This window comes from Mixophyes fleayi, chromosome 9, assembly GCF_038048845.1.
Source record: "Mixophyes fleayi isolate aMixFle1 chromosome 9, aMixFle1.hap1, whole genome shotgun sequence".
Classification (NCBI taxonomy): Eukaryota; Metazoa; Chordata; class Amphibia; order Anura; family Limnodynastidae; genus Mixophyes; species Mixophyes fleayi.
Genome location: NC_134410.1, coordinates 67489977 through 67507060, shown reverse-complemented (window position 1 = coordinate 67507060; position 17084 = coordinate 67489977). Strand labels below are relative to the sequence as shown.

At 45.8% G+C, this 17084-nt stretch overlaps 1 protein-coding gene across 2 annotated transcripts in view; it reads right to left on the bottom strand.

The window, feature by feature from the left end:
- The window catches only part of LOC142100739 (phosphatidylinositol 3,4,5-trisphosphate 5-phosphatase 2A-like), a 101415-nt gene that overhangs the window by 46329 nt on the left and 38002 nt on the right, over nt 1-17084 (bottom strand). For both annotated transcript variants that reach the window (XM_075184510.1, XM_075184511.1), the window contains exons 11-13: nt 15023-15140; nt 14822-14918; nt 14552-14690 (exon numbers count right to left, since the gene is read on the bottom strand). In XM_075184510.1, the coding sequence (XP_075040611.1) occupies nt 14552-14690; nt 14822-14918; nt 15023-15140 (354 nt within the window). The remainder of the gene's footprint in view (nt 1-14551; nt 14691-14821; nt 14919-15022; nt 15141-17084) is intronic.

The following is a 17084-nucleotide window of genomic DNA, read 5'->3' as shown; positions in this document are numbered from 1 at the left end:
TGAACTTCAACCTCAAAATTTTTCTACCCATCGTTCCAGAGTGGCCTATCTTATCTCATTGTTTTCTGGACAAGCCCTGGCTTGGGCCTCCCCTCTGTGGGAGAGAAACGATCCAATTCTACAAGATAGTGCCAAATTCATTTCCACGTTCCGAAGTGTGTTCGATGAACCAGGTCGTGTGACCTCCGCTGCTTCCAGCATTCTTCGTTTGCGACAAGGCTCCCATACAGTAGGACAGTATGTCATTCAATTTAGGATCTTAGCCTCTGAACTTCAGTGGAACTCTGAAGCATTAGTTGCCGCCTTCTGGCAGGGGCTCTCCGATAAAATTAAAGATGCACTGACTACCCAAGAACTTCCTTCGTCACTAGAAGATTTGATCTCTCTTTGCCATCGTGTAGATATGAGATTTCGTGAAAGAGAGTCTGAGAAAACAACGGCTGTCAAAGCACCCCTTCGTTCTAACCCTCAATTTCGTCCAGCTCCATCCTCTGCGATTCCCATGGAGATAGGACGTTCCAAATTATCTTCAGAGGAGAGGAAACGAAGAGTAAAGAATAGACTCTGTATCTATTGTGCTGATTCCACGCATATGCTCAGCTCTTGCCCTAAGAGATCGGGAAATGCCAGGCCCTAACTAGTTCTGGAGAGGTGAAGTTAGGGTCCCTGGAGTCCTCTCCATTGTCTATGAAATCTAAAGTCTGCGCTTTCGATGTTACGATTTCCTTTGCTACCAAATCCTTTGAGTCACAGGCATTAATTGATTCCGGAGCAGCAGGAAATTTCATTTCTAAATCACTAGTGAATCAATGGTCCCTACCAGTGATCACTTTAAAAACACCCATTACTGTGACGGCTATAGATGGATCACGCCTCATCAATGGTCTCATCACCCAGAGTACGTCTTCAGTAACCCTTCAGATTGGTGTACTACACCATGAAGAAATTTCGTTTTTAATTCTTCCAGTTACGACAAGTCCGATTGTCTTAGGCCTTCCATGGCTTCAGTGTCACTCTCCCCAGATTGACTGGCGCACCCCTCAAGTTACGTCTTGGGGGTCTGAATGTCACCATCGTTGCCTCTCTCAAGTTATTCCTCTTAAAGTACAGCAATCTTCCATCTCATCTTCCTCCCCGGGACTCCCTCCTCAGTATGCTTCATATGCCGATGTGTTTGATAAAGCTCAGTCTGAACGTCTTCCTCCTCATCGTTCTTGGGATTGTCCGATCGACCTTCTACCTGGGAAGACTCCTCCCAGGGGTCGGGTCTATCCTCTCTCGTTACCTGAAACTCAAGCCACATCTGAGTACATACAGGAGAATCTCCAGCGTGGGTTCATTCGACCTTCCACCTCTCCCGCTGGAGCTGGGTTCTTCTTCGTCAAAAAGAAGGATGGATCATTACGCCCTTGTATAGATTTTCGTGGACTCAACGCCATTACTATCAAGAATCGGTATCCCATTCCGCTGATCACTGAGCTATTTGATCGCATCAAGGGAGCTCGGATATTTACTAAGTTGGATCTTCGTGGTGCCTACAATTTAATTAGAATCCGTTCCGGTGACGAATGGAAGACCGCGTTTAACACCAGAGATGGGCATTACGAATATTTAGTAATGCCCTTCGGGCTGTGTAATGCCCCCGCGGTTTTCCAGGGTTTCATCAACGAGATCTTTCGGGACTTATTATATGTATGTGTCGTTGTCTACCTGGACGACATATTGATCTTCTCACAGGACCTGCCTTCTCATCACCAACATGTGGCAGAGGTCCTCTCCAGACTACGGAAGAACTCGTTGTTCTGTAAATTGGAGAAATGTTCATTCGAGTTACCCCAGATTCCATTCTTGGGGTATATAGTTTCCGGAGTTGGCCTGAAGATGGATCCAGACAAAGTAAATGCTGTACTACATTGGCCTCAGCCAACTACTCTTCGTGCCATCCAGCGTTTTTTAGGTTTTGCCAATTACTATAGACGCTTCATTCAAGACTTTTCATCCATTGCATCTCCCATTGTGGCCCTAACTCGGAAAGGGGCTAATACTAAGCAATGGTCATCTGAGGCTCTCCAAGCCTTTCAAATCCTCAAAGAGTCCTTCTCGTCTGCTCCCATTCTGCGACAGCCTAATGTGACACTCCCCTTCTTCCTAGAAGTAGATGCCTCTAATGTGGGCTTAGGAGCTATTCTCTCCCAACGCTCGGAGCAACAAAAATTACATCCTTGTGCCTTCTACTCTCGGGGTCTTCTGCCCGCAGAGAAAAATTATACTATCGGGGACAAGGAGTTGCTGGCCATCAAAGCTGCATTAGAGGAATGGAGATACTTGTTGGAAGGAGCTCGCCACCCGGTGACGATCTTCACGGATCATAAGAACTTGTCATATTTGCAATCTGCTCAATGCTTGAACCCTCGTCAAGCAAGATGGTCTCTTTTCTTTTCCCGTTTTGAATTAATTATAACCTTCAAACCAGCCGCTAAGAACAAGAAAGCTGACGCTCTATCTCGAGCTTTTGTGACGTCCTCTGATGTAGAAGAGGTTCCCAACCATGCTATCCTAGACCCCAAATGTATTTCTCTGGCTGCTTCATCCACCAAAATGCTACCATTTGGGAAGACCCTTGTGCCTCCTACTCTGAGGAGGAAAATCCTTTCGTGGTTCCATGCCTCTCGTTTTTCTGGACACGCCGGTGAACACAAGACCTTTGAGATTCTCTCTCGTAGTTACTGGTGGCCTTCAATGAGGAGAGACGTCAAAGAGTTTGTTGCTTCCTGTGATTTATGTTCTCAGTTCAAATCCTCCCGCAGAACTCCAGCAGGGTTGCTGCGACCACTACCCATTCCGTCCAAGCCTTGGACCCATATTAGTATGGATTTCGTTACTGATTTGCCACCAAGTAAGAATCACAATACTATTTGGGTAGTGGTAGACAGATTTTCGAAGATGGCTCATTTCGTCCCTCTGTCCGGTTTACCTTCCTCGTCTACTCTGGCTGAACATTTCATTAAAGAAATCTTCCGCATCCATAGATGTCCGTCTGAGATTGTGTCGGATAGAGGAGTACAATTCGTTTCCAGATTCTGGCGGGCCCTTTGTAAAACCTTGGGCATACGATTAGCACTCTCATCTTCTTACCATCCGCAATCTAACGGACAAACGGAACGAGTCAATCAAGATCTTGAGACCTTTATTAGGATGTTCTCTTCAGCCAACCAAGACAACTGGGTAGAATTGCTCCCTTGGGCTGAATTCGCCCATAACAACATGTACCATGAGTCATCATCCAAAACTCCATTCTTTGTGGTCTACGGTCACCATCCGTCTTTTCCGGAATTTCCTGCCCTCCCGCCCACCCAAGTTCCTGCTGTGGAGACTGCTTGTCAGACCTTCAAAAATATCTGGTCTCAGGTCAAAACCTGTTTAAAGAAGACATCTAACAAATATAAGTCTTTCGCAGATAAGAAGAGGCGGGCTATTCCACCACTAAAAATTGGAGATCGTGTCTGGTTATCTACCAAAAATATTCGTTTGAAGGTTCCATCTATGAAATTCGCCCCTCGTTTTATTGGTCCATATAGGATCATTCAAGTTATCAATCCAGTATGTGTTAAACTTCTTCTTCCTAAGAATCTTCGGATCTCCAATGCCTTCCATGTGTCCTTGCTCAAACCTCTCATCATCAACCGTTTCTCGACTCCTCCCTCAGCACCGCAGCCAGTTCAAGTTCATCAGGAGGAGGATTTCGAGATTACTGAGGTATTGGATGCAAAAATTTCGCGAGGAGTCCTCCGTTTCCTCGTTCATTGGAAGGGCTTTGGTCCTGAGGAGCGCTCTTGGATCAAAGCTGAAGATCTTAATGCTCCTGCCCTTTTGAAGAAGTTTTATTCCAAAAATCCGGACAAACCCGGTTCCAGGCGTTCTGTGCCCACCTTTAAAAGGGGGGGTACTGTCACTCACCGGACCGTGAGTGCCTCTTCCCGGACATTTAGGAACCGTGGCCGTCCTCCATCCTGAGGGACTGCGCATGCGCAGCCCTTTCCATACCTCCAGTGTATGTTCCTTTAACTAAATTGGCAGATCAGGCAACCTCCCTATATTAAGCACCTGTGGTCAACACCACGTTGCCTGATCTTGGAGTCTCATTCCCCATGAGTCTCTGAAGGTGTTCCTGTGTTTCCTCGTTTATTCAGCCCAGCTGTATCCTGTGGTTTCCAAACCACTTCTACCGCTGTGGTTTCCAAACCACTTCTACTACTGTGGTCCCCATACCACTTCTACCATCTACTGTGTATCATCGTGACTGTGAGCTGATTCCTATCCGCTGCCTCCGTGCACTACAGTCTTCTAAGCACTTCAACTCTACCATGTATCATTGGGACTGTTAGCTGATGTCTATCCGCTGCCTCCGTGCACTACAGTCTTTCATTCACATCCACTCACCTGTTCATGATTGTGACTGCCAGCTGATTCCTATCCGCTGCCTCCGTGCACTACAGGCTTCAACCTGCAACTCATCTGTGTTTCATCATCGTGACTGTTTGGCTGATTCCTATCCGCTGCCTCCGTGCACTACAGTCTTCAACCTGCAATTCGTCTGTGTTTCATCATCGTGACTGCTAGCTGATTCCTATCCGCTGCCTCCGTGCACTACAGTCTTCAACCTGCAACCCGTCTGTGTTTCATCGTGACTGTTTGGCTGATTCCTATCCGCTGCCTCTGTGCGCTTCAGTCTTCAGTCCTTGTCAACTCTCCCGTGTTTCCTTGAGTCTGCTGCCACTATTGCTACCCGCTACTCTCCGTGACCAACTGTTCCAGTTCAACTCTGCTCCGGTGTCCCATCGTTACTGCACCTACTGGTTACTATTGGCTACCTCCGTGTTCCCGCAGAGACCCGCTGCTGTTACTTCTCAGCGCCACTCATCCATCTACTACTGATCCGCTCTCCACGCCTTCCTGTGTTCCCTGCTGGTCTACCTACCTGTGCGCTGCACCTGCTAGACCACCGCTTCACCCATCCAGGGACTTTGGATCCTGCCGGCCTCCTGCCCTTCAGGTATCTCTGCACTCCTGTCTGACTGCCTTCTCCTGAACCACGGTATGCATACTTCCCATTGACTGTGCTGTGTATTGCATACCTTGCTGGACTGTGTTGGTTCTCCTCTGGAGTGTACTATCCGCTGAGTCTATTGCCATCATTGACTGTGTTGGTTCTCCTCTGGAGTGTACTATCTGCTGACTCTATTGCCATCATTGACTGTGTTATCTCATGCTGGATTACTTCAAGAGACTTTCCACATTGGCAGTGTTGTTCAGTCATTTATACATTTATATTGTGCATATTACTGTGGATCAAAGTCAAGGTGCCCGTGTATATATTGTGTTGCAGTCTCTCCCCGTGCACCTCCTCACATATATATTCAGTGGTACAACTTGCTAGTAGCAGACCACTGACTCCTGTTTACAGTTTCACCCGTTCCAGTATCCTCTCACATAGCAGTGGTACAACTTGCTAACGCAGACCACTGACTCCCCGGATACCTCCACTTGGATTCCATTCCTTCACTCAGACAGCGGTACAACTTGCTATCCGCAGACTGCTGACTCTCATCACCTCCTCGTTTCTGTTGGACATTCCTCCTCACTATAGCAGTGGTACAACTTGCTACCGCAGACCACTGACTACCTTCACGTGTCCTTTGTCCATACAGTTCCTCGTGTATTACTACTTCCATATTGCCAGTGCTGCTAGTCATAGACTTTCCTGAGCATCTCATCATCTGCTATTTCCTGTTCCGTGATCACCCTGCTACCAGAGTACCATATTACCACCTATACTGCTCTGGTAAGCCTATCACCTGGTGATCCCTGGGTAAAGACTCCTAGTGCCCGTGACAGTAAGATCAGGCCATGACAGACCCAGATACGGAACCTACCGCTAAAGAGATGCTGCAGCATCTGGTCAGCCGTGTGGAGCAACAGGATGCTCGCCAACAGCTGTTACTTCAATGTTACCAATCTTTAACCTCCCAAGGAACATCTGGACAGACCGTTACAGCTAATATTGAAGCTCCTGTGCTTTCCTCCGTTTCCCCAGTGCCATCCCAGGTGTCTACAGTTCCTACGCTACACCTGCCTACTCCGTCAAAATATGACGGGGACCCCAAAACTTGTAGAGGTTTCCTTAACCAATGTTCAGTCCATTTTGAACTTCAACCTCAAAATTTTTCTACCCATCGTTCCAGAGTGGCCTATCTTATCTCATTGTTTTCTGGACAAGCCCTGGCTTGGGCCTCCCCTCTGTGGGAGAGAAACGATCCAATTCTACAAGATAGTGCCAAATTCATTTCCACGTTCCGAAGTGTGTTCGATGAACCAGGTCGTGTGACCTCCGCTGCTTCCAGCATTCTTCGTTTGCGACAAGGCTCCCATACAGTAGGACAGTATGTCATTCAATTTAGGATCTTAGCCTCTGAACTTCAGTGGAACTCTGAAGCATTAGTTGCCGCCTTCTGGCAGGGGCTCTCCGATAAAATTAAAGATGCACTGACTACCCAAGAACTTCCTTCGTCACTAGAAGATTTGATCTCTCTTTGCCATCGTGTAGATATGAGATTTCGTGAAAGAGAGTCTGAGAAAACAACGGCTGTCAAAGCACCCCTTCGTTCTAACCCTCAATTTCGTCCAGCTCCATCCTCTGCGATTCCCATGGAGATAGGACGTTCCAAATTATCTTCAGAGGAGAGGAAACGAAGAGTAAAGAATAGACTCTGTATCTATTGTGCTGATTCCACGCATATGCTCAGCTCTTGCCCTAAGAGATCGGGAAATGCCAGGCCCTAACTAGTTCTGGAGAGGTGAAGTTAGGGTCCCTGGAGTCCTCTCCATTGTCTATGAAATCTAAAGTCTGCGCTTTCGATGTTACGATTTCCTTTGCTACCAAATCCTTTGAGTCACAGGCATTAATTGATTCCGGAGCAGCAGGAAATTTCATTTCTAAATCACTAGTGAATCAATGGTCCCTACCAGTGATCACTTTAAAAACACCCATTACTGTGACGGCTATAGATGGATCACGCCTCATCAATGGTCTCATCACCCAGAGTACGTCTTCAGTAACCCTTCAGATTGGTGTACTACACCATGAAGAAATTTCGTTTTTAATTCTTCCAGTTACGACAAGTCCGATTGTCTTAGGCCTTCCATGGCTTCAGTGTCACTCTCCCCAGATTGACTGGCGCACCCCTCAAGTTACGTCTTGGGGGTCTGAATGTCACCATCGTTGCCTCTCTCAAGTTATTCCTCTTAAAGTACAGCAATCTTCCATCTCATCTTCCTCCCCGGGACTCCCTCCTCAGTATGCTTCATATGCCGATGTGTTTGATAAAGCTCAGTCTGAACGTCTTCCTCCTCATCGTTCTTGGGATTGTCCGATCGACCTTCTACCTGGGAAGACTCCTCCCAGGGGTCGGGTCTATCCTCTCTCGTTACCTGAAACTCAAGCCACATCTGAGTACATACAGGAGAATCTCCAGCGTGGGTTCATTCGACCTTCCACCTCTCCCGCTGGAGCTGGGTTCTTCTTCGTCAAAAAGAAGGATGGATCATTACGCCCTTGTATAGATTTTCGTGGACTCAACGCCATTACTATCAAGAATCGGTATCCCATTCCGCTGATCACTGAGCTATTTGATCGCATCAAGGGAGCTCGGATATTTACTAAGTTGGATCTTCGTGGTGCCTACAATTTAATTAGAATCCGTTCCGGTGACGAATGGAAGACCGCGTTTAACACCAGAGATGGGCATTACGAATATTTAGTAATGCCCTTCGGGCTGTGTAATGCCCCCGCGGTTTTCCAGGGTTTCATCAACGAGATCTTTCGGGACTTATTATATGTATGTGTCGTTGTCTACCTGGACGACATATTGATCTTCTCACAGGACCTGCCTTCTCATCACCAACATGTGGCAGAGGTCCTCTCCAGACTACGGAAGAACTCGTTGTTCTGTAAATTGGAGAAATGTTCATTCGAGTTACCCCAGATTCCATTCTTGGGGTATATAGTTTCCGGAGTTGGCCTGAAGATGGATCCAGACAAAGTAAATGCTGTACTACATTGGCCTCAGCCAACTACTCTTCGTGCCATCCAGCGTTTTTTAGGTTTTGCCAATTACTATAGACGCTTCATTCAAGACTTTTCATCCATTGCATCTCCCATTGTGGCCCTAACTCGGAAAGGGGCTAATACTAAGCAATGGTCATCTGAGGCTCTCCAAGCCTTTCAAATCCTCAAAGAGTCCTTCTCGTCTGCTCCCATTCTGCGACAGCCTAATGTGACACTCCCCTTCTTCCTAGAAGTAGATGCCTCTAATGTGGGCTTAGGAGCTATTCTCTCCCAACGCTCGGAGCAACAAAAATTACATCCTTGTGCCTTCTACTCTCGGGGTCTTCTGCCCGCAGAGAAAAATTATACTATCGGGGACAAGGAGTTGCTGGCCATCAAAGCTGCATTAGAGGAATGGAGATACTTGTTGGAAGGAGCTCGCCACCCGGTGACGATCTTCACGGATCATAAGAACTTGTCATATTTGCAATCTGCTCAATGCTTGAACCCTCGTCAAGCAAGATGGTCTCTTTTCTTTTCCCGTTTTGAATTAATTATAACCTTCAAACCAGCCGCTAAGAACAAGAAAGCTGACGCTCTATCTCGAGCTTTTGTGACGTCCTCTGATGTAGAAGAGGTTCCCAACCATGCTATCCTAGACCCCAAATGTATTTCTCTGGCTGCTTCATCCACCAAAATGCTACCATTTGGGAAGACCCTTGTGCCTCCTACTCTGAGGAGGAAAATCCTTTCGTGGTTCCATGCCTCTCGTTTTTCTGGACACGCCGGTGAACACAAGACCTTTGAGATTCTCTCTCGTAGTTACTGGTGGCCTTCAATGAGGAGAGACGTCAAAGAGTTTGTTGCTTCCTGTGATTTATGTTCTCAGTTCAAATCCTCCCGCAGAACTCCAGCAGGGTTGCTGCGACCACTACCCATTCCGTCCAAGCCTTGGACCCATATTAGTATGGATTTCGTTACTGATTTGCCACCAAGTAAGAATCACAATACTATTTGGGTAGTGGTAGACAGATTTTCGAAGATGGCTCATTTCGTCCCTCTGTCCGGTTTACCTTCCTCGTCTACTCTGGCTGAACATTTCATTAAAGAAATCTTCCGCATTCATGGATGTCCGTCTGAGATTGTGTCGGATAGAGGAGTACAATTCGTTTCCAGATTCTGGCGGGCCCTTTGTAAAACCTTGGGCATACGATTAGCACTCTCATCTTCTTACCATCCGCAATCTAACGGACAAACGGAACGAGTCAATCAAGATCTTGAGACCTTTATTAGGATGTTCTCTTCAGCCAACCAAGACAACTGGGTAGAATTGCTCCCTTGGGCTGAATTCGCCCATAACAACATGTACCATGAGTCATCATCCAAAACTCCATTCTTTGTGGTCTACGGTCACCATCCGTCTTTTCCGGAATTTCCTGCCCTCCCGCCCACCCAAGTTCCTGCTGTGGAGACTGCTTGTCAGACCTTCAAAAATATCTGGTCTCAGGTCAAAACCTGTTTAAAGAAGACATCTAACAAATATAAGTCTTTCGCAGATAAGAAGAGGCGGGCTATTCCACCACTAAAAATTGGAGATCGTGTCTGGTTATCTACCAAAAATATTCGTTTGAAGGTTCCATCTATGAAATTCGCCCCTCGTTTTATTGGTCCATATAGGATCATTCAAGTTATCAATCCAGTATGTGTTAAACTTCTTCTTCCTAAGAATCTTCGGATCTCCAATGCCTTCCATGTGTCCTTGCTCAAACCTCTCATCATCAACCGTTTCTCGACTCCTCCCTCAGCACCGCAGCCAGTTCAAGTTCATCAGGAGGAGGATTTCGAGATTACTGAGGTATTGGATGCAAAAATTTCGCGAGGAGTCCTCCGTTTCCTCGTTCATTGGAAGGGCTTTGGTCCTGAGGAGCGCTCTTGGATCAAAGCTGAAGATCTTAATGCTCCTGCCCTTTTGAAGAAGTTTTATTCCAAAAATCCGGACAAACCCGGTTCCAGGCGTTCTGTGCCCACCTTTAAAAGGGGGGGTACTGTCACTCACCGGACCGTGAGTGCCTCTTCCCGGACATTTAGGAACCGTGGCCGTCCTCCATCCTGAGGGACTGCGCATGCGCAGCCCTTTCCATACCTCCAGTGTATGTTCCTTTAACTAAATTGGCAGATCAGGCAACCTCCCTATATTAAGCACCTGTGGTCAACACCACGTTGCCTGATCTTGGAGTCTCATTCCCCATGAGTCTCTGAAGGTGTTCCTGTGTTTCCTCGTTTATTCAGCCCAGCTGTATCCTGTGGTTTCCAAACCACTTCTACCGCTGTGGTTTCCAAACCACTTCTACTACTGTGGTCCCCATACCACTTCTACCATCTACTGTGTATCATCGTGACTGTGAGCTGATTCCTATCCGCTGCCTCCGTGCACTACAGTCTTCTAAGCACTTCAACTCTACCATGTATCATTGGGACTGTTAGCTGATGTCTATCCGCTGCCTCCGTGCACTACAGTCTTTCATTCACATCCACTCACCTGTTCATGATTGTGACTGCCAGCTGATTCCTATCCGCTGCCTCCGTGCACTACAGGCTTCAACCTGCAACTCATCTGTGTTTCATCATCGTGACTGTTTGGCTGATTCCTATCCGCTGCCTCCGTGCACTACAGTCTTCAACCTGCAATTCGTCTGTGTTTCATCATCGTGACTGCTAGCTGATTCCTATCCGCTGCCTCCGTGCACTACAGTCTTCAACCTGCAACCCGTCTGTGTTTCATCGTGACTGTTTGGCTGATTCCTATCCGCTGCCTCTGTGCGCTTCAGTCTTCAGTCCTTGTCAACTCTCCCGTGTTTCCTTGAGTCTGCTGCCACTATTGCTACCCGCTACTCTCCGTGACCAACTGTTCCAGTTCAACTCTGCTCCGGTGTCCCATCGTTACTGCACCTACTGGTTACTATTGGCTACCTCCGTGTTCCCGCAGAGACCCGCTGCTGTTACTTCTCAGCGCCACTCATCCATCTACTACTGATCCGCTCTCCACGCCTTCCTGTGTTCCCTGCTGGTCTACCTACCTGTGCGCTGCACCTGCTAGACCACCGCTTCACCCATCCAGGGACTTTGGATCCTGCCGGCCTCCTGCCCTTCAGGTATCTCTGCACTCCTGTCTGACTGCCTTCTCCTGAACCACGGTATGCATACTTCCCATTGACTGTGCTGTGTATTGCATACCTTGCTGGACTGTGTTGGTTCTCCTCTGGAGTGTACTATCCGCTGAGTCTATTGCCATCATTGACTGTGTTGGTTCTCCTCTGGAGTGTACTATCTGCTGACTCTATTGCCATCATTGACTGTGTTATCTCATGCTGGATTACTTCAAGAGACTTTCCACATTGGCAGTGTTGTTCAGTCATTTATACATTTATATTGTGCATATTACTGTGGATCAAAGTCAAGGTGCCCGTGTATATATTGTGTTGCAGTCTCTCCCCGTGCACCTCCTCACATATATATTCAGTGGTACAACTTGCTAGTAACAGACCACTGACTCCTGTTTACAGTTTCACCCGTTCCAGTATCCTCTCACATAGCAGTGGTACAACTTGCTAACGCAGACCACTGACTCCCCGGATACCTCCACTTGGATTCCATTCCTTCACTCAGACAGCGGTACAACTTGCTATCCGCAGACCGCTGACTCTCATCACCTCCTCGTTTCTGTTGGACATTCCTCCTCACTATAGCAGTGGTACAACTTGCTACCGCAGACCACTGACTACCTTCACGTGTCCTTTGTCCATACAGTTCCTCGTGTATTACTACTTCCATATTGCCAGTGCTGCTAGTCATAGACTTTCCTGAGCATCTCATCATCTGCTATTTCCTGTTCTGTGATCACCCTGCTACCAGAGTACCATATTACCACCTATACTGCTCTGGTAAGCCTATCACCTGGTGATCCCTGGGTAAAGACTCCTAGTGCCCGTGACAAAAAGGTCGGGATAAATCAGGCTGGTAAAGAACTGGAGCAGAAATAAAGAGTTGTTTAATGCAATGGAATGCTGCCTAGCTTCTTCCGAGAGATCGGACCACTTTTTGGTAATGGCTGTGATAGGAGAAACATGAGTGGAGAAATTTAGAATGAATTTTCTGTAATAGTTTCCGAAACCCAGAAAGAGTTGGACCGCCTTGAGAGTGGTTGAAAGAGGCCAGTTGAGAATCGCCTTGAGCTTCTCTGGGTCCATTTGTAAGTCAGTACCAGAAATAATTTAATCTAAGAAGGCGATGGATAGGACTTCAAAGATGCATTTCTCCAATTTACAAAAGAGCCGGTTGGTACGGAGTTGTGAAAGAATCTCCTTGACATGGGCACGATGTGATTCCAGATTATTGGAGAAGATAGGGATGTCGCCCAGGTAGACAACAACTGTTTTGTAGAGGAGGTCACAGAAAATTTGCAGACATAATGCTGGAATATTGCTGGGGCATTACTCAATCCGAATGGCATGACTAGGTACTTGTAGTGCCCATCAAAAGTGTTAAAAGTGGTCTTCCATTCGTCCCATACACAAATTCAATTAAATTGTAAGCCCTCTTAAATCTAATATGGTGAAGATGGTGGCTCTTCTGACACGATCAAACAATTCCATGATTAGGGGTAAAGGATAATGATTTTTAATGGTGTTATCGTTCAAACCACTATAGTCAATGCAGGGGCGGAGAACGTCATCTTTTTTCTTCACAAAAAAGAAACATGCTCTGGCAAGTGAGGATGATGGAAGGATAAACCCCTCCTCAAGGTTTTCCTGACATCGATATAATCTCAGGGAGAGAGAGCGGGTAGGTACGCCCCCTAGTGGTGTCCTCCCTGTCTTCCCTGGTATCAAATCGATTGGAAAATCCCACTCTCTATGTGGTGGTATGGAGTCAGCACCAGCTTTACTGTCTGAAGACAGACTGGACAGCATCTTACAGAGAGGTCTGAAATGAGCAGAGCCTGAGGACTGTAGGGACAACTTGGAAAGGCAGCAAAGAGGTAAGTGACAGAACCTGAGAACCTGGTGTGTGACATGGGGGGCGGATTTTAATATAAGTGTAGGGGAGTATTTTATGTGATGTGGATGGGTTGTGAAATATTAATTTCATAGTGGGTTGAGAGTGGTAGCTTTAAATTTATTGCTGGGGTGAAGGTTGGGGATATTTAATTTAATTTAATAGCGGGGTTACAGCAGACCTATTAAGGGTGGGATGATGGGATTATTCATTTAATGTTGGAGTGTTTGGGGGGAAATGGATCTTTTTATTAAAAGCGAATGACATTAATTTACTGTCCAGGTTGGTTGCTGGGAGACCTACATTTTAAACGTGGGTTCTTTTGATTTAATATCGGCCTTCTGTGTTCACTCATTGCTGGGATTTCTATATTATGTACCTGTCCTTTTACCAAACAGGGACCTAACATTCCAGGATCCAGACAAGCAGCAACTGACCTTAGGACACAAGCACCAGCAACAAATATTGAAAGCAGCAAGAACAGGTAGGAGAGGTGGACAGTCTGCCAACTGTTCTGACATACTCAGTCAGACTTTGTCCTGACTGTAGGAACAGTTGGGAGGTATCCTGTGTTTGCGTCTGCATTTTGACTGTTGCTTCCACACCAAAAAATTAAAAAAGCCCTGAACTTTGGTGTCATTTTTTTCATCTTTATACTACCACAACCCACTGAAAGATCTGACCAAAAACTTGTAAATATACAGAAATTCAGTCAGATGGTTTTCATGGCATTACACGCATGTACAATAAGTGTTTGGAGAGACCATGCTTCTAGCCCACAATAAAATATATCACACTGTGTTACTGACTGTTTTTTGGGAGGTATACACTAATTATAAATAGTGCTCATTCTTACTTTGAAGATTTCCATGAACAAGTGGAATAATTACCGGCTCAGTCAATTAGACTAATTGATCAGTACAGGGCCAGGGAAATCCCTAAATTGTGACCTCTATAGGTCAAGGATTCCATCAAGAATTCATCAGGCAAATTAGAACCCAATACAAGTAAGTAGAGCAGTTCTAAAATAGTGGATTAATATGTGAGACCCAGTAAACCACTACCTAAGGTTTGAAGGTACTTAAACATTAGATGTGCTGCACTAAAGCAATGACTCAACTGATGTAACCCCTACTGACAGCTGTGAAGCTATCAAACCAGCTTACATTACAATATGGCAACTGTGTGTGCTTGTGAGTATTGTGCACATTTATGTAAAAGATAGACTTATACACACCTATGCACAGTAATAACCAGATGCATTTCTTTTCTGCTAAACATAAAGTTATTAAAGTTACAATATAGTAAGAAAAATTTAAAAATAACAAATTTCCTGCAAGAGAAATGTAAGGACTATAAAACCTTCTCATTGAGAAGGTTTTTTGATTATACCTGCACAGGCATGTCTAGTTTATAGTTCAAGTCTCCGGCCCAAAACAGATGAGTAAGTCTCAAAGGTAACTGAAAGCCCCGTAAGGTTTCATTTCCGAGCATTAAGCCACGTAGGATCTCCCCAAAACTCTGATTCCTCCTGCAAAGAGTTAATTCACAATTAATTAGAAGACACAGGATTAAGGACAGGCATAAGACTCTGTTGGACAGCTAATGCCAACAATGTTAATGCAATTATGTATATGATGAATGGATTCTCTCTCTACTCACTTTTGAACTTTCTCAATTCCAGACACTAGGTGACAAGTGACAAAGCCCAAGGATGTCCCGTTGAACTCAAGTGAGACCCCAACAGCTCCCCGGATACCTGGTACAAAATTCTATAATAACTCACAGAACAATAAAATATGCTGTTTTCATACTTTGATTTGTGTATTGTTTACTCAGATTGTAACATATTGAGAATCATACCCAAAGTGTTGGTGATTCCTGTTCTCACAGTTGATGACTGCACATGTGTGATGAGATATTCATATTCTTCCTTTACCAGCAATACAAGTTTAATTCCCCCAAGAGAGTGAACACAGACCTTGGTAGAGAAATAGACCCAGTAAATCCACTAGAATGTCTTCTATTTACCAGAGCAAACTCTTGGTAACAGTATACAACATATCTTAATTCACTGATCCATATAATTGCTCTTATAGCTCACTCAATCACTTCCAATTCCTATATTCAATGTTAGAACTTTTACTAACCAACCATGTCAATGTCACATTACACAGGTATCAGGAGTTAAAACCAGAGCTACTGTGGTCCAAGAAAATAGCTGTTGTTACTTTGCTTCTGCACAACTCTTTTCCTAGTTTCTGTGTCAAGCTAAAAATAGCTGATGGTGATGATGATGATGATGATGAAGTTTCACCTGCATCTAGTTTACTGCTACATTCCTTGTTCTATAACTCTCTGGCTCCACCCTCTGGCTGCCTTTATAAGCCATGCACTTCCTTTTAGCCAGATAATGACTTTAACCATGGTTGCCAACTCTCCCGGAACGTCTGGGAGACTCCCAGAACACTGGGAAATCTCCCCTACTCCCGGGAGAGTACTGTAAAATCCCGAATTTACCGGCGGAGTCCTCTTTCCAAACTGCGCATGTGCCGGTGATGTCATCGGCGTGATGACGCGGCGCACCTAATATCCCAGAAGACCCCGGCCATTGCGGAGCACGGAGCTCCAATGCCTGCGCAGTCCACGGGCAAAGGTAACCGGGAGTGGAGGGATGTTGTCCAGTGACACGGGCACCCAGATGCCGGGGTACAGCAGCTAGTAACCTGGGCAGGGGGAACTGGAGGAAACTGTCAGGGGAGGGCGTGGGGAATTCGGGGGACATCCCGCCGGCCACATAGAGGGGAGATGAGGCAGGATGGGGTCAGGAGGGAGCCGGGAATCATGCTGGAGGACTGGGGGAGTGAGCACATCCTCAATAGGCCGATTCATCTGGGGAACAACCAGGGGGATCCCAGTATTTACTTTAACTGTTAAAGTTTAAAAGTAAATGACATTATAAAAGAAATTTCATTTGGGACAGAATGCCTACATAATTCAGCTTTCAATTCACCATAATGTATAATGCCCATGTCATGTTTTGTTAAATTTCTTTTACACCACAACCTGGTACAATAGTTAAATTAACTATTGTACCAGGTTGTGGTGTAAAAGAAATATAAGAAAGCATGACATGGGCATTATACATTATGGTGAATTGAAAGCTGAATTATGTAGGCATTCTGTCCCAAATGAAATTTCTGCTATAATGTCATTTACTTTAACTGTTAAACTTTAACAGTTAAAGTACCGTAAATAACATTACCAGTTCAGCTGCTAGGCGTTGGAGCTCCGTGCTCCACAATGGCCGGGGTCTTCTGGAATATTGGGTGCGTCGCATCATCACGCTGATGATGTCACCGGCGCATACGCAGTTTGGAAAGAGGACTCCTCCGTGAACTCCAAAGGTAAATTCAGGATTTTACAGTACTCTCCCGGGAGTCCAGGAGATTTCCCAGTATTACGGGAGTCTCACGGACGTCCCGTGAGAGTTGGCAACCATGATTGAGCTGTGGCACGCCCAGTGGGCGGGACAGGGCACACCCACAATGGTTTTTAATTTCTCCCTGAAATGAATTTTCAAAAGTTGGCAAGTATGACTTTAACCTCTAATCTAGCTTGCTGCTGCAGGTAGTCCGTTTGCTATTTCCCCAATATTTGCTTATCCGAGTACCAAACTTGGAATGCTGCTGACTACACTTCTGCTTTACTCTCATTATACTTGTGACTGAACTGTGTATTGACAAAAGTGTTTATTGACTACTCTTCTGCTTTCCCAAATATTAACATCTCTCTGAAACTATTTCACACAAAAGACACCTCTCCTGATCCCAGATTTGTGACAGAATATTCTAGCTATGGGGTCTGCTGGAAAACATCCTCTTGCTACAATAAGATAGCAAATTGCTACTTACCAAGCCACATT